Raw genomic sequence first — 24047 nt, 5'->3', positions numbered from 1 at the left:
CATTTTTCGTCACCAGCATTTTTCGTCATTTTTCGTCACCAGCATTTTTTCGTCACCAGCATTTTTCGTCACCAGCATTTTTCGTCATTTTTCGTCACCAGCATTTTTTCGTCACCAGCATTTTTCGTCATTTTTCGTCACCAGCATTTTTCGTCACCAGCATTTTTCGTCATTTTTCGTCACCTGCATTTTTCGTCATTTTTCGTCACCAGCATTTTTTCGCCACCAGCATTTTTTCGACACCAGCATTTTTCGTAATTTTTCGTCACCAGCATTTTTTCGTCACCAGCATTTTTCGTCATTTTTCATCACCAGCATTTTTTCGTCACCAGCACTTTTCCAGTCCAGAGCTCGATGAATGTTAGGGACGAAAAAAAAAGTCACTAAAAAGTACTACCAATCAACTCTAAATTGCCTGAAACGTACTCCTAACAGGTTTTTGGGGGGACGATTTTCCAAAACTTTCGTTTCGGCAAAACGTTTCGGTAAAAAGAAAATTTACATAGTCCAGAGCTCGATGAATGTTAGGGATGAAAACTAAAAAGTACTACCAATCAACTTTAAATTGCCTGAAAAGTACTCCTAACAGGTTTTTGGGGGGACGATTTTCCAAAACTTTCGTTTCGGCAAAACGTTTCGGTAAAAAGAAAATTTACATATACCAGAGCTCGATGAATGTTAGGGACGAAAAAAAAAGTCACTAAAAAGTACTACCAATCAACTCTAAATTGCCTGAAACGTACTCCTAACAGGTTTTTGGGGGGACGATTTTCCAAAACGTTCGTTTCGGCAAAACGTTTCGGCAAAACGTTTCGGTAAAAAGAAAATTTACATAGTCCAGAGCTCGATGAATGTTAGGGACCAAAAAAAAAGTCACTACCAATCAACTTTAAATTGCCTGAAACGTACCCCTAACAGGTTTTTGGGGGAACATTTTTTTTTTTTCGTTTCGGTAGTGTCACTACCGAAACGGAAAAAAATGTACTATGTCCAGAGCTCGATGAATGTTAGGGACCAAAAAAAAAGTCACAAAAAAGTCACTACCAATCAACTTTAAATTGCCTGAAACGTACTCCTAACGGTTTTTGGGGGAACATTTTTCCAAAACTTTCGTTTCGGCAAAACGTTTCGGTAAAAAGAAAATTTACATAGTCCAGAGCTCGATGAATGTTAGGGACGAAAAAAAAAGTCACTAAAAAGTACTACCAATCAACTTTAAATTGCCTGAAAAGTACTCCTAACAGGTTTTTGGGGGGACGATTTTCCAAAACTTTCGTTTCGGCAAAACGTTTCGGTAAAAAGAAAATTTACATATACCAGAGCTCGATGAATGTTAGGGACGAAAAAAAAAGTCACTAAAAAGTACTACCAATCAACTCTAAATTGCCTGAAACGTACTCCTAACAGGTTTTTGGGGGGACGATTTTCCAAAACTTTCGTTTCGGCAAACGTTTCGGTAAAAAGAAAATTTACCAAGTCCAGAGCTCGATGAATGTTAGGGACGAAAAAAAAAGTCACTAAAAAGTACTACCAATCAACTCTAAATTGCCTGAAACGTACTCCTAACAGGTTTTTGGGGGGACGATTTTCCAAAACGTTCGTTTTGGCAAAACGTTTCGGCAAAACGTTTCGGTAAAAAGAAAATTTACATAGTCCAGAGCTCGATGAATGTTAGGGACCAAAAAAAAAGTCACTACCAATCAACTTTAAATTGCCTGAAACGTACCCCTAACAGGTTTTTGGGGGAACATTTTTTTTTTTCGTTTCGCTAGTGTCACTACCGAAACGGAAAAAAATGTACTAAGTCCAGAGCTCGATGAATGTTAGGGACCAAAAAAAAAGTCACAAAAAAGTCACTACCAATCAACTTTAAATTGCCTGAAACGTACTCCTAACGGTTTTTGGGGGAACATTTTTTTTTTTCGTTTCGCTAGTGTCACTACCGAAACGGAAAAAAATGTACTAAGTCCAGAGCTCGATGAATGTTAGGGACCAAAAAAAAAGTCACTACCAATAAACTTTAAATTGCCTGAAACGTACTCCTAACAGGTTTTTGGGGGAACATTTTTTTTTTTTTCGTTTCGGTAGTGTCACTACCGAAACGGAAAAAAAATGAGTAAGTCCAGAGCTCGATGAATGTTAGGGACCAAAAACAAAGTCACAAAAAAGTCACTACCAATCAACTTTAAATTGCCTGAAACGTACTCCTAACAGGTTTTTGGGGGAACTTTCTTTTTTTCGTTTCGGTAGTGTCACTACCGAAACGGAAAAGAAATTACTAAGTCCGGAGCTCGATGAATGTTAGGGACCAAAAAAAAAGTCACAAAAAAGTCACTACCAATCAACTTTAAATTGCCTGAAACGTACTCCTAACAGGTTTTTGGGGGAACGTTTTTTTTTCGTTTCGGTAGTGTCACTACCGAAACGGAAAAAAATGTACTAAGTCCAGAGCTCGATGAATGTTAGGGACCAAAAAAAAAGTCACTACCAATCAACTTTAAATTGCCTGAAACGTACTCCTAACAGGTTTTTTGGGGGAACTTTTTTTTTTTCGTTTCGGTAGTGTCACTACCGAAACGGAAAAAAATTTACTAAGTCCAGAGCTCAATGAATGTTAGGGACCAAAAAAGAAGTCACTACCAATCAACTTTAAACTGCCTGAAACGTACTCCTAACAGGTTTTTGGGGGAACCTTTTTTTTTTTCGTTTCGGTAGTGTCACTACCGAAACGGAAAAAAATTTACTAAGTCCAGAGCTCGATGAATGTTAGGGACCAAAAAAAAAGTCAATACCAATCAACTTTAAATTGCCTGAAACGTACTCCTAACAGGTTTTTGGGGGAACAATTTTTCTTTCGTTTCGTTAGTGTCACTACCGAAACGGAAAAAAATGTACTAAGTCCAGAGCTCGATGAATGTTAGGGACCAAAAAAAAAGTCACAAAAAAGTCACTACCAATCAACTTTAAATTGCCTGAAACGTACTCCTAACGGTTTTTGGGGGAACATTTTTTTTTTTCGTTTCGCTAGTGTCACTACCGAAACGGAAAAAAATGTACTAAGTCCAGAGCTCGATGAATGTTAGGGACCAAAAAAAAAGTCACTACCAATAAACTTTAAATTGCCTGAAACGTACTCCTAACAGGTTTTTGGGGGAACGTTTTTTTTTCGTTTCGGTAGTGTCACTACCGAAACGGAAAAAAATGTACTAAGTCCAGAGCTCGATGAATGTTAGGGACCAAAAAAAAAGTCACTACCAATCAACTTTAAATTGCCTGAAACGTACTCCTAACAGGTTTTTTGGGGGAACTTTTTTTTTTTCGTTTCGGTAGTGTCACTACCGAAACGGAAAAAAATTTACTAAGTCCAGAGCTCAATGAATGTTAGGGACCAAAAAAGAAGTCACTACCAATCAACTTTAAACTGCCTGAAACGTACTCCTAACAGGTTTTTGGGGGAACCTTTTTTTTTTTTCGTTTCGGTAGTGTCACTACCGAAACGGAAAAAAATTTACTAAGTCCAGAGCTCGATGAATGTTAGGGACCAAAAAAAAAGTCAATACCAATCAACTTTAAATTGCCTGAAACGTACTCCTAACAGGTTTTTGGGGGAACAATTTTTCTTTCGTTTCGTTAGTGTCACTACCGAAACGGAAAAAAATGTACTAAGTCCAGAGCTCGATGAATGTTAGGGACCAAAAAAAAAGTCACAAAAAAGTCACTACCAATCAACTTTAAATTGCCTGAAACGTACTCCTAACGGTTTTTGGGGGAACATTTTTTTTTTTCGTTTCGCTAGTGTCACTACCGAAACGGAAAAAAATGTACTAAGTCCAGAGCTCGATGAATGTTAGGGACCAAAAAAAAAGTCACTACCAATAAACTTTAAATTGCCTGAAACGTACTCCTAACAGGTTTTTGGGGGAACATTTTTTTTTTTTTCGTTTCGGTAGTGTCACTACCGAAACGGAAAAAAAATGAGTAAGTCCAGAGCTCGATGAATGTTAGGGACCAAAAAAAAAGTCACAAAAAAGTCACTACCAATCAACTTTAAATTGCCTGAAACGTACTCCTAACGGTTTTTGGGGGAACATTTTTTTTTTTCGTTTCGCTAGTGTCACTACCGAAACGGAAAAAAATGTACTAAGTCCAGAGCTCGATGAATGTTAGGGACCAAAAAAAAAGTCACTACCAATAAACTTTAAATTGCCTGAAACGTACTCCTAACAGGTTTTTGGGGGAACATTTTTTTTTTTTTCGTTTCGGTAGTGTCACTACCGAAACGGAAAAAAAATGAGTAAGTCCAGAGCTCGATGAATGTTAGGGACCAAAAACAAAGTCACAAAAAAGTCACTACCAATCAACTTTAAATTGCCTGAAACGTACTCCTAACAGGTTTTTGGGGGAACTTTATTTTTTTCGTTTCGGTAGTGTCACTACCGAAACGGAAAAGAAATTACTAAGTCCGGAGCTCGATGAATGTTAGGGACCAAAAAAAAAGTCACAAAAAAGTCACTACCAATCAACTTTAAATTGCCTGAAACGTACTCCTAACAGGTTTTTGGGGGAACGTTTTTTTTCGTTTCGGTAGTGTCACTACCGAAACGGAAAAAAATGTACTAAGTCCAGAGCTCGATGAATGTTAGGGACCAAAAAAAAAGTCACTACCAATCAACTTTAAATTGCCTGAAACGTACTCCTAACAGGTTTTTTGGGGGAACTTTTTTTTTTTCGTTTCGGTAGTGTCACTACCGAAACGGAAAAAAATTTACTAAGTCCAGAGCTCAATGAATGTTAGGGACCAAAAAAGAAGTCACTACCAATCAACTTTAAATTGCCTGAAACGTACTCCTAACAGGTTTTTGGGGGAACCTTTTTTTTTTTCGTTTCGGTAGTGTCACTACCGAAACGGAAAAAAATTTACTAAGTCCAGAGCTCGATGAATGTTAGGGACCAAAAAAAAAGTCAATACCAATCAACTTTAAATTGCCTGAAACGTACTCCTAACAGGTTTTTGGGGGAACAATTTTTCTTTCGTTTCGTTAGTGTCACTACCGAAACGGAAAAAAATGTACTAAGTCCAGAGCTCGATGAATGTTAGGGACCAAAAAAAAAGTCACTACCAATCAACTTTAAATTGCCTGAAACAGGTTTTTGGGGGAACTTTTTTTTTTTCGTTTCGGTAGTGTCACTACCGAAACGGAAAAAAATGTACTAAGTCCAGAGCTCGATGAATGTTAGGGACCAAAAAAAAGTCACAAAAAAGTCACTACCAATCAACTTTAAATTGCCTGAAACGTACTCCTAACAGGTTTTTGGGGGAAATTTTTTTTTTCCGTTTCGGTAGTGTCACTACCGAAACGGAAAAAAAAGTACTAAGTCCAGAGCTCGATGAATGTTAGGGACCAAAAAAAAAGTCACTACCAATCAACTTTAAATTGCCTGAAACGTACTCCTAACAGTTTTTTGGGGGGACGATTTTGGCCTCCACACTTAGTGATTTTTTCGGATTTAACTTTCGTTTCTGTAAAATAAATTTTACCGAAACGAAAATAACCAATCAACTCTAAATTGCCTGAAACGTACTCCTAACAGGTTTTTGGGGGGACGATTTTGGCCTCCACACTTAGTGATTTTTTCGGATTTAACTTTCGTTTCGGTAGTGACAAACTTTCGTTTCGGTAGTGACACAATGGTGAAAAAATAAATTTACTAAGTCCAGAGCTCGATGAATGTTAGGGACCAAAAAAGTCACTACAAAGTACTACCAATCAACTCTAAATTGCCTGAAACGTACTCCTAACAGGTTTTTGGGGGGACGATTTTGGCCTCCACACTTAGTGATTTTTTCGGATTTAACTTTCGTTTCGGTGGTGACCAACTTTCGTTTCGGTAGTTTGATTACAAAATGTAAGTTGTGTAAAAAATAATCTGACTATACTAAGTTGTTATTTGTTTGTTTAAGTCAGGCTATACTCTACTCAGAGTCATAAGTTTACAAAATGTACTAAAGTACAGTGAACGTCTGTGCGGTTTGTCTTCATCACTGAAAATAACGTACATATAAACTGATATAAAACTGCTGTCATGTGCAGTTGGGGTGAAGAAACACAACCATTTCACTCCTAATAATACCTATTTGATTTGACATCCTGACTTGCTGCTGTAGCTGAGGCTTGAACCTGTTACCTGCGGCTCACTAGTCAGTGACTCTATCCATTCACCTACAGCTGTTTCCTTGGAATCTGTGGTTCTGAAACGTTTTGTTGTCAACCCCCCAAATTGACATGTATTTGGGCAGTGGACCCCAATGTGAAAAGATGTAGTGTCAGGCTCCCCCATGAAAAAGATTTATATTTATGCTGTAACACATTTTTTTAAAAGTTATTTGTCTTGTTTGTTGTTCAAGTCAAAGCACCAGGAAGGCTGTACTTGTCAGCCATCTGTTAGCTCAATGGGTTGATACGCAGTATTCATGATCCAGAGGCCATGAGTTCAAATCCCATTGATGTCTTTCCTATGATTCTTTCCTTTGCAGACTGGCTTCCAGAAGATCAAGTGAAAACTACCAGGAAGGCTATATTTGTCATCCAACTGTTAGCTCAATGGGTTGAGACGCAGTATACATGATCCAGAGGCCATGAGTTCAAATCCCATTGATGTCTTTCCTATGATTCTTTCCTTTGCAGACTGGCTTCCAGAAGATCAACTGAAAACTACCAGGAAGGCTGTACTTGTCAGCCATCTGTTAGCTCAATGGGTTGAGACGCAGTATTCATGATCCAGAGGCCATGAGTTCAAATCCCATTGATGTCTTTCCTATGATTCTTTCCTTTGCAGACTGGCTTCCAGAGGATCAACTGAAAACTACCATGAAGGCTGTACTTGTCAGCCATCTGTTAGCTCAATGGGTTGAGACGCAGTATTCATGATCCAGAGGCCATGAGTTCAAATCCCATTGATGTCTTTCCTATGATTCTTTCCTTTGCAGACTGGCTTCCAGAAGATCAACTGAAAACTACCAGGAAGGCTGTACTTGTCAGCCATCTGTTAGCTCAATGGATTGGGACGCAGTATACATGATCCAGAGGCCATGAGTTCAAATCCCACTGGTGTCTTTACTGTGATGCTTTCCTTTGCAGACTAACTTCTAGAAAAACAAGTTAAAACCACCAGGAAACCTGTAACTCTCAGCCAACAGCTTAGCTCAACTGGTAGAGCGTCTGTCCAATAACATGACTTGACCTGACTTGAGTGGGTTCGATTCCCACTCGAGTCAAGTGTCCCCGGTATCTTGGGGCAACGGATAAATTGACTGATATCCTTAGTGATGCTTCCCTTTGCAGACTAACTTCTAGAAAACAAGTTAAAACCACCAGGAAACCTGTAACTCTCAGCCAACAGCATAGCTCAACTGGTAGAGCGTCTGTCCAATAACATGACTTGACTTGAGTGGGTTCGATTCCCACTCGAGTCAAGTGTCCCCGGTAACTTGGGGCAACGGATACATTGACTGATATCCTTAGTGATGCTTCCCTTTGCAGACTAACTTCTAGAAAAACAAGTTAAAACCACCAGGAAACCTGTAACTCTCAGCCTACAGCATAGCTCAACTGGTAGAGCGTCTGTCCAATAACATGACTTGACTTGACTTGACTTGAGTGGGTTCGATTCCTACTCGAGTCAAGTGTCCCCGGTATCTTGGGGCAACGGATAAATTGACTGATATCCTTAGTGATGCTTCCCTTTGCAGACTAACTTCTAGAAAACAAGTGACTTGACTTGAGTGGGAATCGAACCCACTCAAGTCAAGTCAAGTCATGTTATTGGACAGACGCTCTACCAGTCGAGCTATGCTGTTGGCTGAGAGTTACAGGTTTCCTGGTGGTTTTAACTTGTTTTCTAGAAGTTAGTCTGCAAAGGGAAGCATCACTAAGGATATCAGTCAATTTATCCGTTGCCCCAAGATACCGGGGACACTTGACTCGAGTGGGAATCGAACCCACTCAAGTCAGGTCAAGTCATGTTATTGGACAGACGCTCTACCAGTTCAGCTAAGCTGTTGGCTGAGAGTTACAGGTTTCCTGGTGGTTTTAACTTGTTTTTCTAGAAGTTAGTCTGCAAAGGAAAGCATCACAGTAAAGACACCAGTGGGATTTGAACTCATGGCCTCTGGATCATGTATACTGCGTCCCAATCCATTGAGCTAACAGATGGCTGACAAGTACAGCCTTCCTGGTAGTTTTCAGTTGATCTTCTGGAAGCCAGTCTGCAAAGGAAAGAATCATAGGAAAGACATCAATGGGATTTGAACTCATGGCCTCTGGATCATGAATACTGCGTCTCAATCCATTGAGCTAACAGATGGCTGACAAGTACAGCCTTCCTGGTAGTTTTCAGTTGATCTTCTGGAAGCCAGTCTGCAAAGGAAAGAATCATAGGAAAGACATCAATGGGATTTGAACTCATGGCCTCTGGATCATGAATACTGCGTCTCAACCCATTGAGCTAACAGATGGCTGACAAGTACAGCCTTCCTGGTAGTTTTCAGTTGATCCTCTGGAAGCCAGTCTGCAAAGGAAAGAATCATAGGAAAGACATCAATGGGATTTGAACTCATGGCCTCTGGATCATGAATACTGCGTCTCAACCCATTGAGCTAACAGATGGCTGACAAGTGCAGCCTTCCTGGTAGTTTTCAGTTGATCTTCTGGAAGCCAGTCTGCAAAGGAAAGAATCATAGGAAAGACATCAATGGGATTTGAACTCATGGCCTCTGGATCATGAATACTGCGTCTCAACCCATTGAGCTAACAGATGGCTGACAAGTGCAGCCTTCCTGGTAGTTTTCAGTTGATCTTCTGGAAGCCAGTCTGCAAAGGAAAGAATCATAGGAAAGACATCAATGGGATTTGAACTCATGGCCTCTGGATCATGAACACTACGTCTCAACCCATTGAGCTAACAGATGGCTGACAAGTATAGCCTTCCTGGTGCTTTGACTTGAACAACAAACAAGACAAATAACTTAAAAAAAATGTGTTACAGCATAAATATAAATCTTTTTCATGGGGGGTCCTGACGCTACATCTTTTCACATTGGGGTCCACTGCCCAAATACATGTCAATTTGGGGGGTTGACAACAAAACGTTTCAGAACCACAGATACCAAGAAAACAGCTGTAGGTGAATGGATAGAGTCACTGACTAGTAAGCCGCAGGTAACAGGTTCAAGCCTCAGCTACAGCAGCAAGTCAGGATGTCAAATCAAATAGGTATTATTAGGAGTGAAATGGTTGTGTTTCTTCACCCCAACTGCACATGACAGCAGTTTTATATCAGTTTACATGTACGTTATTTTCAGTGATGAAGACAAACCGCACAGACGTTCACTGTACTTTAGTACATTTTGTAAACTTATGACTCTGAGTAGAGTATAGCCTGACTTAAACAAACAAATAACAACTTAGTATAGTCAGATTATTTTTTACACAACTTACATTTTGTAATCAAACTACCGAAACGAAAGTTGGTCACCACCGAAACGAAAGTTAAATCCAAAAAAATCAAGTGTGGAGGCCAAAATCTTCCCCCCAAAAACCTGTTAGGAGTACGTTTCAGGCAATTTAGAGTTGATTGGTAGTACTTTGTAGTGACTTTTTTGGTCCCTAACATTCATCGAGCTCTGGACTTAGTAAATTTATTTTTTCACCATTGTGTCACTACCGAAACGAAAGTTTGTCACTACCGAAACGAAAGTTAAATCCGAAAAAATCACTAAGTCCAGAGCTTGATGACTGTTAGGGACCAAAAAAAGTCACTACAAAGTACTACCAATCAACTCTAAATTGCCTAAAACGCACTCCTAACAGGTTTTTGGGGGGACGATTTTGGCCTGCACACTTAGTAATTTTTCGGATTTAACTTTCGTTTCGGTAAAATAGATTTTACCGAAACGAAAATTACCAATCAACTCTAAATTGCCTGAAACGTACTCCTAACAGGTTTTTGGGGGGACGATTTTGGCCTCAACACTTAGTGATTTTTTCGGATTTAACTTTCGTTTCGGTAAAAGAAATTTACCAATCAACTCTAAATTGCCTGAAACGTACTCCTAACAGGTTTTTGGGGGGACGATTTTGGCCTCCACACTTAGTGATTTTTTCGGATTTAACTTTCGAATTACCAATCAACTCTAAATTGCCTGAAACGTACTCCTAACAGGTTTTTGGGGGGACGATTTTGGCCTCCACAATTAGTGATTTTTTTGGATTTAACTTTCGTTTCGGTAGTGACAAACTTTCGTTTCGTAGTGACACAATGGTGAAAAAATAAATTTACTAAGTCCAGAGCTCGATGACTGTTAGGGACCAAAAAAAGTCACTACAAAGTACTACCAATCAACTCTAAATTGTCTAAAACGTACTCCTAACAGGTTTTTGGGGGGACGATTTTGGCCTGCACACTTAGTGATTTTTTCGGATTTAACTTTCGTTTCGGTAAAATAAATTTTACCGAAACGAAAATTACCAATCAACTCTAAATTGCCTGAAACGTACTCCTCACAGGTTTTTGGGGGGACGATTTTGGCCTCCACACTTAGTGATTTTTTCGGATTTAACTTTCGTTTCGGTAAAATAAATTTTACCGAAACGAAAATTACCAATCAACTCTAAATTGCCTGAAACGTACTCCTAACAGGTTTTTAGGGGGACGATTTTGGCCTCCACACTTAGTGATTTTTTCGCATTTAACTTTCGTTTCGGTAAAATAAATTTTACCGAAACGAAAATTACCAATCAACTCTAAATAGCCTGAAACGTACTCCTAACAGGTTTTTGGGGGGACGATTTTGGCCTCCACACTTAGTGATTTTTTTCGGATTTAACTTTCGTTTCGGTAGTGACAAACTTTCGTTTCGGTAGTGACACAATGGTGAAAAAATAAATTTACTAAGTCCAGAGCTCGATGACTGTTAGGGACCAAAAAAAGTCACTACAAAGTACTACCAATCAACTCTAAATTGCCTAAAACGTACTCCTAACAGGTTTTTGGGGGGACGATTTTGGCCTGCACACTTAGTGATTTTTTCAGATTTAACTTTCGTTTCGGTAAAATAAATTTTACCGAAACGAAAATTACCAATCAACTCTAAATTGCCTGAAACATACTCCTAACAGGTTTTTGGGGGGACGATTTTGGCCTCCACACTTAGTGATTTTTTCGGATTTAACTTTCGTTTCGGTAAAATAAATTTTACCGAAACGAAACATTTTCCTGATTTTTTTGGGTAGGCTAGAAAATTGGAAAAATGGCAAAGACATTCTTTGATTTTTATTCTGGGATGAAAGATTTGGAAAAAAAAACTATTTTGAGCTTTTCTCAGTGTCAGTCCAAAATCAAAAGAAGCCAAAATACTAAGCAGAATATCAGAAAAATGGAGCATTTTCCTGATTTTTTGGTGGGATAGAAAATTTAAAAAATGAAGCAATACGATACGATACGATACAATACAACTTTATTGTCAGCTTTCACCGAAATTTGCTTTGTGTCCATGACGTCACCGTTCAAGATACAGGCAGGACATACACAATACATTACACAAAGTACATTACAGGACATACATCACAGAAGCAGACAGAAACAAGCAATGTTTTATTTAGGTTCTGAAACGAAAATCAGTAAGATAGACTTGAGAAGTGAATTCGAATTGAATCTCAGATTATACTAAGATACCTTCACAGGCCCGGGGGATCTTAGTATAATCTAAGCTTCAAATTGGAAGTGAATATTTGAAAAATTGAGCAATATCTAATTTGGGGTCTGAAAGGAAAATCAGTAAAATAATTGTTTAAAAAGTGAATTGGAATAGAATGTGAGATTATACTAAGATCCCCTGACCTGCCCGGGGGATCTTAGTATAATCTGAGCTTCAAATTGTAAGTGAATATTTGAAAAATTGAGTAATATCTAATTTGGGGTCTGAAAGGAAAATCAGTAAAATAATTGCTTAAAAAGTGAATTGGACTGAAATGTGAGATTATACTAAGATCCCCTGACCATGCATGTCCACAGTAAGGTGGATTTCTTGAACTGTGAATCAAGTTTATAGGTTAAAGTATGAAGGAACAGCGAGGTGCCAAAGTTTTCAGATATACGTTTTAAAAGTTAAATATCTCAAAAACTACAAAACATTTCAAAGTAAAAAGTTCAAGCATGTGTGTCCACAGTAAGCTAAATAATAAAAAAGTGTGAATGGAGTTTCTAGGTGTTTTTGTCTCCGCCAGGAGACTATGTTTTCGTTCTCGTCCTTCCGTGTGTCCACCAAGCTTTGGTCAAGCTTCACGTGACACGTGACAATATGTTGAAAGGGTGTGCTTTGATTGGCTAGCGAGATGCATGACGAAATAGAGTCCTATAAATATGTGTGTCACTTCAAAACATTGTTTACATGTTTTGAAGTGACATCAGTGCCATCAGCCAAGCTAACATTGGACATGTTAGCTTGGTTGATTGAACATGTTAGCCAAGCTAATATGTTCTAATCCTTAGATGTTCTAATCTAAGAATCAGAACATATCTAGAAAACTATGGTAAAGATAGGGTAAGTGATTTCCTTTGGTTAAAATAGCACGGGTCTGCTGGCGGAGACTTGTGCTCCGAGGAGCACATTTTCTAGTTTTTTTTTTTTAGGTGCCTAAATCTGCCATTGGCCTCCATATATTGCTATGTACAGCAATCATGTACATGTAAAGTGTTGTCTACTCTTTGTTCTTGTTTTTTCCCCTTTTGACTCGGGGTCGGCCCAATAAGCTATGGCTTCAGCCTATACCTTTTCTGTCAGAAACGTGATTTATTTTCTTTCAAATTCAACTTCACAAAAAGAGGCCGATAAGACTGTGCCCACATATTAAAATGTCGTTGTGGGTCGACGGTGGGTGGACGTTGGGTCGATGGACATCACAAGTATAACATGGCCATAGATTTTCAGGCCACGGAGTGGTACAAAGGGTGTATTGAGTATTGTGCAACCGTGTGGGGCTTGCATTCCCAACTTAGTATATCTTAGTATATATATACAGTATATCATGAAAGCAAGGACAATCAAAGAAGCTTAGCTGAAACCTCAGTAACTGTTATCATTGCAGTCCAATATATTTCCTAATCACCCCAGTACTATGGAGTACTTGGGTGGAGTGTTGTTCACAAGACATAATTAATGAGCATTATGGCTATGGGAACATGAACTGAGTATATAAAAGCATTTGTGCGGGCGGCACATCGTCGTGTCACAGCCGTTGGAATGTGTGTAGGAGAGTGTGACATCGAGGACATTGGTGCTGGACGTCCCTCAGGCTGTCCATGAAGAATGGAATGAGACAGCAGCCTGCAACACACCTGTAAAAGAGGCAGCAAGCGGAGAGTAAAGCCTGATTTGACCTATTCCGAGCTGAAAATGCAACAAAGATAATTATTTTTGACGAATCATGTGTCACTTTGTCGCAGAAACATAAGTCAGGCTTTAGGAGATTGAAGTTTTGGTCAGACTCTAATCCCAGTTCAGATTGTTCAAAAGATCTACAGTTTAGGGCTTACCCAAACATGGTGCATATGCCACACAGAATCCACATGGATGGGCCAACTTTTCTGTTGGTTTCCGTGGTAATGAGTTCTCCACAGGAGGCACATTTGACAACGGTTGGTGTTCTGCCAAGATTCTCCAACTCTGTAACCTGCCCTGTAGGAAAGGCAGAAGAATGGATTAGTACAGCTGCACCGTCTAGTACTGAGAGAGAGAGTGTGTGTGTGTGTGTGTGTGTGTGTGTGTGTGTGTGTGTGTGTGTGTGTGTGTGTGTGTGTGTGTGTGTGTGTGTGTGTGTGTGTGTGTGTGTGTGTGTGTGTGTGTGTGTGTGTGTGTGTGTGTGTGTGTGTGTGTGTGTGTGTGTGTGTGTAAACTGAGAAGGGTCATAGTCACCATCAGGTCTATCTGCAGGCTCCTCTTGTTCCTGAGTAGATGGCTCCACTTCCTTCTCTGCAGCAGGGGGTAAGATGTAGACTCCCCCATTGCGTATCATGCGATTGGCTTCATAATAGCGGGAGTGTGCCTTCTCTTGATCCACTTGAGGTTATGTTGCACCAGAGAACACATTGAACACTTATCTACGGTATCCAAAATACACTTTCATAATGAAGAGCTCTATTTCAAAATGGCCGTGAGGGCTACAATGTAAGTTAGTATATAGGGGGGAAAATGAAGTTTTCATAATTTTGACGTCACTCTGACTCAGACATAACCATAAACAAACCCGATACGCCCATATATAGGCAGGAACACGGCCATGTCACTCTGGCTCATACATAAACAAACCCGGTACGGTTGTCGAGAACCGCCATTCCGACCAATATATACAGTATATATACTATATACATATACTGATGACATCAGGGATCTCCATATATGGCCATAAAAGGGACAAGGACTGGCAAAGATCTCCATTTATTGGCATAAAAGGGACACAGGTAGACCGACAGATACAGAGATCACCATATATGGGCACAAAAGGGACACAGACAGACGGGTACAACGGTTACTCTGACAAAGCCCCCAACACTATGACTCAGACATATCGGTCGGATCGGCAATACAACGTAGGTGTTCGGGCCGCCCAAATCTCTAGCAAAAATAAATAAATAGATGAATATAAAAGTTACTGTGACAGTGTCCCAAAGCTCAGCCTAACACTTAACATTATTTTCAACCATTAGATGGTTAAAATGTAGATATGTAGTTAGTAGATGTAGTTATTTTTAACTCATTAGCTGCCACTGATATGTTCCCCAACAGCCTACTGTATATTATGGTCGGTTCAACAGTACGTGCTACGATCCACATTGGCCCCTAACTGTGACCAGAATCTCCTACATTCTTACCTGAGGCAGGTGGAGACTGGACAGAAAGGACAGTTGAGTTGCTTGGGAGGACATAGATTGCAGGATACGGTAGGAGCTCATTCGCCTTTTCTGTCAACATATGAATAAAGATTTAAATCAAGTATTAAAAGCTCATCCGCAGCTCATCTTTGAGGTCAGGGAGAGTTGTGTACTTCATTCTCATGTTTAACTACACAATCATGGTAGATATTTTAAGGAGTATGATTTAGTTGTGTCTCTGAATAAATAAGTGTATATTTATACTTGAATTCCTTAATAAACCTGTCCTTGTCAGCCCATTTGTTCCATGACTGATTTTTTGTTGTTTTCTATCCGTCTTGTGTGTGGGCAGGTGGCATAGTTGGATGTATGAATCCTGGCCTGAATTATTGTCTCAGTGTGGCCCTTGATGGTCTGGCCTCTATCTGCAGAGAACGTCTTGACCAACAACCTATGTGTTTAATGTACTTCTCCCATGAATTAACATAATACACTTCTATCTAATCTTGGAAATAGTGTCTCTGACTCTGTCTACCTCAACAATCTTGATCAAGAATTCCTCCACACCGACCAACAAAGGTAACTATCGTGTTGTGCGCTCATTTGAGCTTCAGGAGAAATGGAGAGATGTCTGGATCTCCTACCTGTGTCTGGACTGAGTTCAGAGAAAACGCTGTTCCTCTGTTCCTGTCCTCGGAGCTCCTGTGCTTTCTGAGCCAGCTCCTTCAACTCCTCATCAATAGTCTCCAGCTCGCACGGCTGGTTGCTGTTCTCTGGTTTGAAAGAACCCAGCAGAACCACAAACACACAGCGTGAGGTTCAGACTATAGAATTAGGGAAAAACACACCATTAAACAAATAACTCTCAGCCTTAAATGTACATTTAAATTACACTCCCCTTAGAGGTGGTTTGTTACTGATACTGTGGCCGAATATTATCCTAGGCCAGCAAGGGTTCACGTTGATTCAGAGAGAGATATTATCATACATCTATTGTACATGCATTGCATATTGTTGCTGTCGGGGGGAAACTGCATATGTCCAAAACTGTTCATATTCAGGATTATAATTCAAAAAAATTGCAAAAAAAGCAGATCTACAAGCTCAAAACGCATCGCGATGTGACACGTTTTGAGCCTGTAGTTCTGCAATTTTGCTACTTCGGTGTGACAGTTAAGTATGACGAAGTAGGGTGTTCATTTACGAATAAACACTAAGTCGCAAAAATAGGACAGGGGTGTTCCCGGTGATGGTAAATAATCACGGCATGGCACGCCACGGCACTGTCTGGCATGGCATTACATAGCTGCGGGATCAGGCTTGGATCGTCCGCACCACCCTCTGTAGGGTGTTCTGTTTGCGAGCGGTGCAGTTCCCATACCAGGAGGTGACACAGCCTGACAGGACGTTCTCGATGGAGCTGTTGTGGTACAACCTGAGGATCTGAGGGCTCACTCTGAACTTCAGACTATGGATCCAGTACAGTCGCTGCTGAGGCCTTTTCACCACATGCGTGGTGTGTGTGTGTGCCCTATTTAATCAATGTGCACGCCAAGGAACTGGAATTCACAGACCCTTTCCTTTGTGCCGCCGTCGATGAAGATACAGGTACAGTACAGGAATTTGTACATTTTTGACTTACGCACCTGTCGCCAACCCTTGAGGTGTGCATCGGCCTCCTTCACAACAGTACAGATTTAAAAACATGTCAAATGGAGGACAAAAAGTCAGCGGCGTGTTTCGTTTGAGGTCCATTAATCATTCAACACTCAAAAACAACTGGACAAAACAACAATGCAACTATTACTGTTGTATACCCATATATTGCTGGATTTGACACCAATAATAATGAAGAGACGGAAGACCAGGTATGGTTGCACTGTAGCTTCACTTTAGTGTAAACAATAGACTGCAGGTACAATGATGGTAGGCATGATGGTAGCCTCACCTCATCCCTGTAGGCAGGCTTGACCATGTTGACAATCCGGCCCATCACTGTCAGGTCGTCAGCATACTTGACGTCAGCATACACGACGCAGTCGTGTGTGTACAAGGAGGAGAGGAGAGGGCTCAGTATACATCCCTGAGAGGCTCCTGTGTTGAGGGTCAAGAGGTCGGATGTAATGCTGCCTATTCTCATCACTCTTGACGGTGGTTTGTCTGTAAGTACAGTATCCAGTCGCATATGCTCGAGTGCAGCTCAAGGTGTCTGAGCTTTGTGTCGAGTCTCGTTGGGACTAGTGACTGGTGTTGAATGCTGAGCTGTAGTCCACGATCAGAATGCGTACGTATTTGTTCTATATTTGTTCAAGGAGCTTGTGGTGGACTATATTATTATATCATATAACACTACATAATGATGATTTTTTGCTGCTCAGAATGCAACATTGTGTAACTCCACAAATAACATACTCTACCAAAACCTTGCATCTCCATAATTTATCCTTTTATGCGTCTTAATAAATGAATGCCCTATTTCAGGGGTCTTAAATATGTTTCAGGCCAAGGAGAGAGAGAAAGGAAGCAGGCACAAAATTGTGAATGCCTTCGCTGATTGTTTCATCAATGTCTGTTGCCCGTTAGGAGATTTTGGGCTAGTTTGGATGAATTTCAGTTTATTTTAATTTAGTGCCTATGGGTTGCCTTAAAGCTGCACTATGTAACTTTCCTCAGGGGATAAATTGAATCTAATAGACCATCAGGTCAAAATTCGTATCAGATCCTGTTTTCTAGGTGAGACATGCGTACAGGAATGCTACGCACACCAAAGTCCTTATAGCGGTGCCGGCCCACGGCAGAAAGATCCCAAAAGATAGTCTTCAAATGAATGTGTGCAGCCACTTTATTGTCTCTAGGTGAGACATGACCTTTGACATGATCTAAATGTCTCAAAAGAAGAGCAAGGAGACAAAATACAATCACCCCAATTGTATAAGTTATATAAACATACTATACCACTGAAAAGTATTCAATAGCTTGCGAATTGATAATAACTACATTGGATCCATCGGAACACAAGTTATTTTTTTCATTTCCTGAATAAAGTAATGGTTTGGAACATAAACGTTTTCCACCCGATAGTGACGAATCATACAACACCATAATGACAGCTAGGCCAGTCACAATTATTACATAATCGTCTAATCGCAATTGTTTGAGATAATCGCAATTATTTTTGCATTCATCATATTCGTTTCCATGTTGACATTTTTTCATACAGTTTCAAACATCTTCCAAAAACAGTGGAGAGCTCACGCTATTCTAAAATAATTTGAAAGTATAAAATGATCAAATACTGCAAGTCATTTAATATTTCAGTTATTCGTCATATCTGCCCTGTGCAATGTTTGTTTATAAAGCCTTCATATGTTCCAATGTTCTATACCTAAAACACAATTAAATCATTAATCACAATTATTTGCATGACAATTATCTTCAAGTAAAATGTCATGATCGTGACAGCCCTAATGACAGCGTGTAAAGTGAGGTTCAGAAAAGACAGCACAGGACGACATAAAAGTGAAAATCACGTTTCCCTTCACTCACCATCACCCTCAGAGCTACCAACAGCCTCCCGGGCCCTCGTCCTAAACTGCTGCATGTTCAGCAGCATGGCGCGTCTGTTCTGAAGATGCTGTTGGCGCAACTCAACCAGGACCAGCTCGGTGGAACTGCTCCCCGAGCCCAGTGATCCTTGGACGGGCTCTGAGCCCACAGGCGTACAATCTCTAGAGTCGTTCTCCTGCTCCCCTGGTTCTGTGGTGGAGCGCTGTGAGTCTGACTGTGGACTCTGCAAGTGGATCTGTACTGTATGGGAGAGGAACTCTGCACTCTGCTCTGGTACCTCCACCATGATGGTCTGGATTTGAAGAAGTTTCAGCAAAGACTCCAAAAGTTCTGTTGGATGCGATTTTTGGACTGAATCCAATCTCCAATTACAGCTATAACTGGCAACCAAAACCATACATGTATTTGAATCAACTACGCCACCAGATCATGTCTTGAAGCAGAAAACAGAACTCAATTGCATTTGAATCCAGATATAAGTCAACATGATGTTGCAGTGGATCGTGGCCCCCATCTGAAGCCTTGAAGAACTGGACGTCTTCTTGAAGTAAAACAAACAGTATTTGATTAAAAGTAGGAAAGTCCAGGGTTCAGTCTCATCGTAGAGAAAACTATTCAACTTTGCCAATAAATGGGTGCCAACCTTACGTCCTGCCATCGACAGTATGAAAGAAAACCAAGCCCATGTGGAGAATAGGTTATTGTTGTATGCATGATCTACAGTAAGTTTCCCAGGTCTTCTTTCGGTGTAAGGACTGTTATCACTTCCCTTAACATGTAATCGTGTAGGTGCTTTTGCATGATTATAATGTCCTTCTAAACCAGTCCTTGTTGACTGCGACTTCTATTTTGAATAACCAAATGAGATACTGTAAGGAAGGAGTGATAAAACATTTGGTAAACACCATCTAGGTACTGAACAGGCAGCCCATGGGCCGCATGTGTTCTGCATGCCTTTGTTTTGAAGCCCACAACCCGGCTGCTTATAAATTCATAATTAGACCTATTGTGCTCAGGAATTCTGCTCTGTCATTTTGTGCCTTATCCCAATAGCCTACTGATAGATACTATCCTATTCTTAGAACAACAAAAACACAGTAAACCCATTGTATTTGCATTTGAGATAGGCCTACAGTACAGGGAGACCTATGTCCCCCCTTGGTAATCTATTATCTGGCAAATATTAGTCACATTTGTCTGATTCAACTGACGTTGATGTAAGATGATTTTTTATATATTATTATTTAAGACATCAAACAGCAAATTGCACATAAACCACATTAAATTGGTGTTTAACGTGTGTTTCTTTGCTTAATGTTATTTTGGAGGGGAAAAGGAGAATATTATTAGACTGATATGATCTTGGTCAGATCAGATATTAAGTTATGAGATTAAAAAAACAAGTGGCAAAATAAAGCACACAAATTCTATTTGAAGTTAATTTATCTAGTGTTATTGTTTTGACATGGACAAACAATAGTGTATCAGTATGTTAATGCATTAAGCTTGACTGCTGCTATGCATTGTCAGCTTGTCAACCAAGTTTAATTCAGGCTTTAGTTAAAAATGCTTAAGCTTTGTGCAGCATAGGCTAATAATAGAAACAAGTTCATTAATCATCATCATCATCATCCTTTGAGTGCCCTCGCGATCTGAAACACACGCTGATTCCAATGGATTCTGTTGCTCATTGTCACACCAAGTTCATTCACAGTCAGGCCTGCTCAGAACATCTAGAAGTGTGAGTGGTCTGCTTCCTCTTGTTGGCAGAGTAGTCCCCTGGGGTAGAATATCCAAGATGATCTGGTCTTTTGCTCTGAAGTAATGTCCAGCAAAGCGGACTGTTCTTTGTGCCAGCTGAGATGGGAGGGATGCCACCATAAATCTGAGCTTTAGTGGGACGGCTCCTCCATGAAATGTCATTCATGTGTCCCATCAAGAAGATCCCAGAGTTCTTTATTCATCGTTTTGACACCATAGAGAAGGATACTTTCCACACAGACATTTTCAATTGAAGTCCTCAATTTGTTTGATGTCAATTCCGTTCATGGAGCGGGTGGTTGAGTGATCTGACTCTTAATACAGAATCAGTCTTCTGATTATGTCTTCTTGGCATTTAGAATTGGGCCAACTTTGGCTGCTGACAGATCTTCTGACTACTTTGAGAGCTTTGGAGGAGTTGATAGCTAATGCCTGAGGACAAAATAAATGACAACGACAAAGAGAAAAGCAGCAAGTGTGCCACCCTGAATGATTCTTGTGGTTGTCTGAAATTTTGAGGAGAAAAGTTGGTATCTATCTTATCTTTTCCAATGGATGCAGACAGGTAATAGCCTATCTATGTGCAGAACAAATTCCATAACACTTCCAAACAAGATGGAGAGGGGGGGGGGGGGGGGTGTGACTGTGCCCATTTAAGGCTATTTCATACCATACTGTACATGTAATGCATTGCATGCATCACAAAATATATTTGTTTATAGTTTATGTGTATTTTTCTTTGTTCTTTTTTGTGATTCATTGGTGAGATTACCAACCCAACGTGTAGGCCCGCCTAGGCCTATCTGCCAAGTTTGGGAACTGCAGCTGTTAAGGTTTATGAGACCCAGTCAGACAGACCACTTTTAGGCAGGCGCGTTAGCGAGGATTTACATCTAGGGTGGGCAAAATATCAGACACTGGAGAGGACGTCAACTGTGCACATGTCCAAAACCTTAAGTAGTGTGTTCAGATTTAGCACCCTTGCATTCTTTGATAGCAAAAGGTGGGTCCAAAATGAAGCAAGTTCCTGTTCTTTAACTGTTACATCAAAAACACTGCCAGAGACATCATTTGACTGTGTACATTTATACTGTACCTGGCAGGTGAAACAGGTTTTCCCGACTTGCCCATTTGAAAACAAAGGCGTATTGCTATGGTTGGCTACAACAGTTAAGTGATTTTGCCTTTTTATGTGAGAGAGAGGTTGTGCTAGTTTGCATGTATGAGGGTCAAGGCAGTATACCTTAGCAGCCTATATTTAGGGAACCCTATTGTTTGTATGTGATTAGGACTGTTCTTAATTTCTTATTTCTTCTTTTGCCCTAAAAGCAGAAGTGTAGCCAGCACTGGGAAACTGAGCAGTGGCCAACTGAACTCTTGACCTCCTCTTGCTCCTCCGTCAACAATAGATACATTGGCTGTCACCATCGTGTCCATACTGTGTGAACCGCACGCAGTGCATGCACATTTCTGACAAGCACAGGCAACTGTAATTATGTGCACAAGCACATAGATAAGGATTGACGTGTTTCATTAGGCTATTTCATGGCCTCAGAGTCATTTTGTTTAACTGACGTCAGTTTATATTGCACCTGCCAGCAATTGGACTGGAGCAACATCCTCCTTTATATGAGACAGGTGTTCAACAGGCCTACCTTGTGATACGTGGTAATTGCTTCAACCAATAAGATCCACTTCCTTGGCTTCGACAAGGAAGTTTGGACACTACATGCAGGTAGGTAGCAGAGCAAACATGAAACATGCAATATGGGTGGTTTGTCACCAATAACCCAGATAAATAATAACCTAAAACCAGTGGTGTAAAGTACTGTACTTAAGTACAATTTTGAGATTTACTTTAATGGAGTATTTTCAATTTTCAATACTTTTACTTCTACTCCACCAAATCTCAGAGCCAAACATTATACTTTTACTCCACTACAATTATTTGAAAACTTTAGTTACTTTGTAGATTGGAATTATTATTATAAAACATACATTAACCACTTCAGCCCTATTTAAACTTTGGCTATTTGAAAATAGCCGATCTACAAGCTTACAACGTGCACGATATGATGCGTTGTGAGCTTGGAGATCTGCTATTTTCAAAAGATTTTAATAAATGTTATACATGGTACCTTGTGACATGGGACATTCTGCATAATAGTACTTTTACTTTTGGTACTTTTAAGTATATTTTGATGCCATTACTTTTGTACTTTTACTCAAGTACATTTTATTACGGGACTTTTACTTGTAACTTACTTTTTCCACCACTGCCTAAAACAATAACCTATTAACATCCCCTACTCAATGTAAGTGAGAAAAGACCCGCACTGTTCTAACAAGTGGCCACTAGGTGTCAGGCTTTTCTTCTAATGGAGGAGGTCAGTCCTCCCGAGGATTATTGAGTTTACACAACTGACGTCAGCAGCCCTGCAGACTTGACTCCCTTTCTCCATCCCTCCCTGCGCATACCACTCTGAAATATTAACTAGTAGACAGTATTTGCCCCCAGCCTGTGGCTCCATGTATCTTTCTTTCTTTCGTTCTTTATAAAAATTAAGAAATAAAAGAAAAACACCATTACTGCATCAAAACTATACTATAAAAACGGGTCAAACATTGGCCAAATTATCAAATAATACAAGAAAGAGGCAAACATTTTGAAAATAGCGAGGCCTGCTATTTAAAAAAAAATCTCTAGAAAATACAATGCCTCAACTCCTACATTCTAACTAAGTGCTTGTCCCCAGGGTGGGGGTCCCCAGTTCAAATATGATTATTTTGGGGGGGTCACAGCCTGAAGAGGTTGAGAACCACTGGCCTATATGTCTCTTTCAGTCTCTCCCTCTCGGAGCCTAGCTATACAGTGCGAGTTTCTCATAGTATGTAGGCCACAGTATAGTGCACCATCATGTACATGATGCAGACACATTACACAGTATAACATGCTATAGTACCAAATGGGCAAAAAGTACAACACAACTATAGTCTAGATGACAAGTCTGTTGTCATCTAGGCTACATCATATTGAAGTATTGAGAAGATGTAACCAGAAGTTAAAAAGATTAAAAAATTAACAATTCACAGTATGGCTTACTCTACAATAGAATTGCAGGCAGCGGTTGTAGTGTAAAAGCTCTTATGTAACAGTGAGCTGTTGGATTATGGATGGAATTACGATACACTTTAAGATAGGCCATCAATAACTTATATAGCAGTGTACTGTTTCTACATTATGCTGTTTGCATGTCCCTCCTGGGGTGACGAACACACTGACAGCTGGTGCACACGTGTAACACACACACACACACACACACACACACACACACACACACACACACACACACACACACACACACACACACACACACACACACACACACACACACACACACACACACACACAGCTACCTGTCACTTGATCTGTATTACACAAACCAGATGCATGTGTGTTGTGTTGTGGTGTAGTAGTATAGTATAGTTTAGTATAGTACTATACTGTACTGTAAGTGAACTGTACTGTACTGTACTGTACTTTACTATGCTACATTATACTATTGTATACAGTACAGTATAGTGCATAGCATAGTATGATTATGATATGATACATGATATTTAGTATAAGATACATAGCATATCGTCTCTGTTGGGTGCAAACCTCATATGTCCAAAACTGCTACATTTCAGGATTCAAATTCGAAAGTAGCAAAAGTAGCAGATCTGATCTACAAGCTCAAAACGCGTCGCTTCGTGCCGCGTTTCGAGCTTGTAGATCTGCAATTTTG

At 40.0% G+C, this 24047-nt stretch overlaps 2 protein-coding genes across 2 annotated transcripts; both read right to left on the bottom strand.

Annotated features, from left to right (window-relative positions):
* Positions 1-13176: 13176 nt before the first annotated feature.
* Positions 13177-14105, bottom strand: LOC311059706 (LITAF domain-containing protein). Its single transcript, XM_084077733.1, has 3 exons — positions 13973-14105; positions 13594-13735; positions 13177-13395 (listed from the first exon to the last, which is right to left on the bottom strand). Exons 1-3 carry the CDS (start codon positions 14070-14072, stop codon positions 13287-13289), a joined length of 351 nt encoding a protein of 116 aa, XP_083933859.1. The 5' UTR covers positions 14073-14105; the 3' UTR covers positions 13177-13286.
* An 819-nt stretch (positions 14106-14924) lies between these two features.
* On the bottom strand, positions 14925-19170 carry LOC311060117 (uncharacterized protein; the record flags this gene model as incomplete). Its single annotated transcript, XM_084078243.1, has 3 exons — positions 18475-19170; positions 15573-15701; positions 14925-14944 (listed from the first exon to the last, which is right to left on the bottom strand). Exons 1-3 carry the CDS (start codon positions 18890-18892, stop codon positions 14925-14927), a joined length of 567 nt encoding a protein of 188 aa, XP_083934369.1. The 5' UTR covers positions 18893-19170.
* Between the last annotated feature and the right edge of the window lie 4877 nt (positions 19171-24047).

Source organism: Gymnoscopelus microlampas (assembly GCF_963454915.1).
Source record: "Gymnoscopelus microlampas genome assembly, chromosome: 14".
NCBI classification, from domain to species: Eukaryota; Metazoa; Chordata; class Actinopteri; order Myctophiformes; family Myctophidae; genus Gymnoscopelus; species Gymnoscopelus microlampas.
The sequence above is the reverse complement of the archived record's forward strand: the minus strand, read 5'-3'. Positions and strand labels throughout refer to the sequence as shown.

What these genes read in the sequence shown, in the direction of transcription:
- LOC311059706 (XM_084077733.1), bottom strand. Translation starts at nt 14,072, where the DNA reads ATGATACGCAATGGGGGAGTCTACATCTTACCCCCTGCTGCAGAGAAG. An exon ending in GCCTGCAGATAGACCTGATG is followed by an intron (nt 13,736 to 13,972) that starts GTGACTATGACC and finishes CCTTTCCTACAG; the next exon opens with GGCAGGTTACAGAGTTGGAG. An exon ending in GGCATATGCACCATGTTTGG is followed by an intron (nt 13,396 to 13,593) that starts GTAAGCCCTAAA and finishes CCTCTTTTACAG; the next exon opens with GTGTGTTGCAGGCTGCTGTC.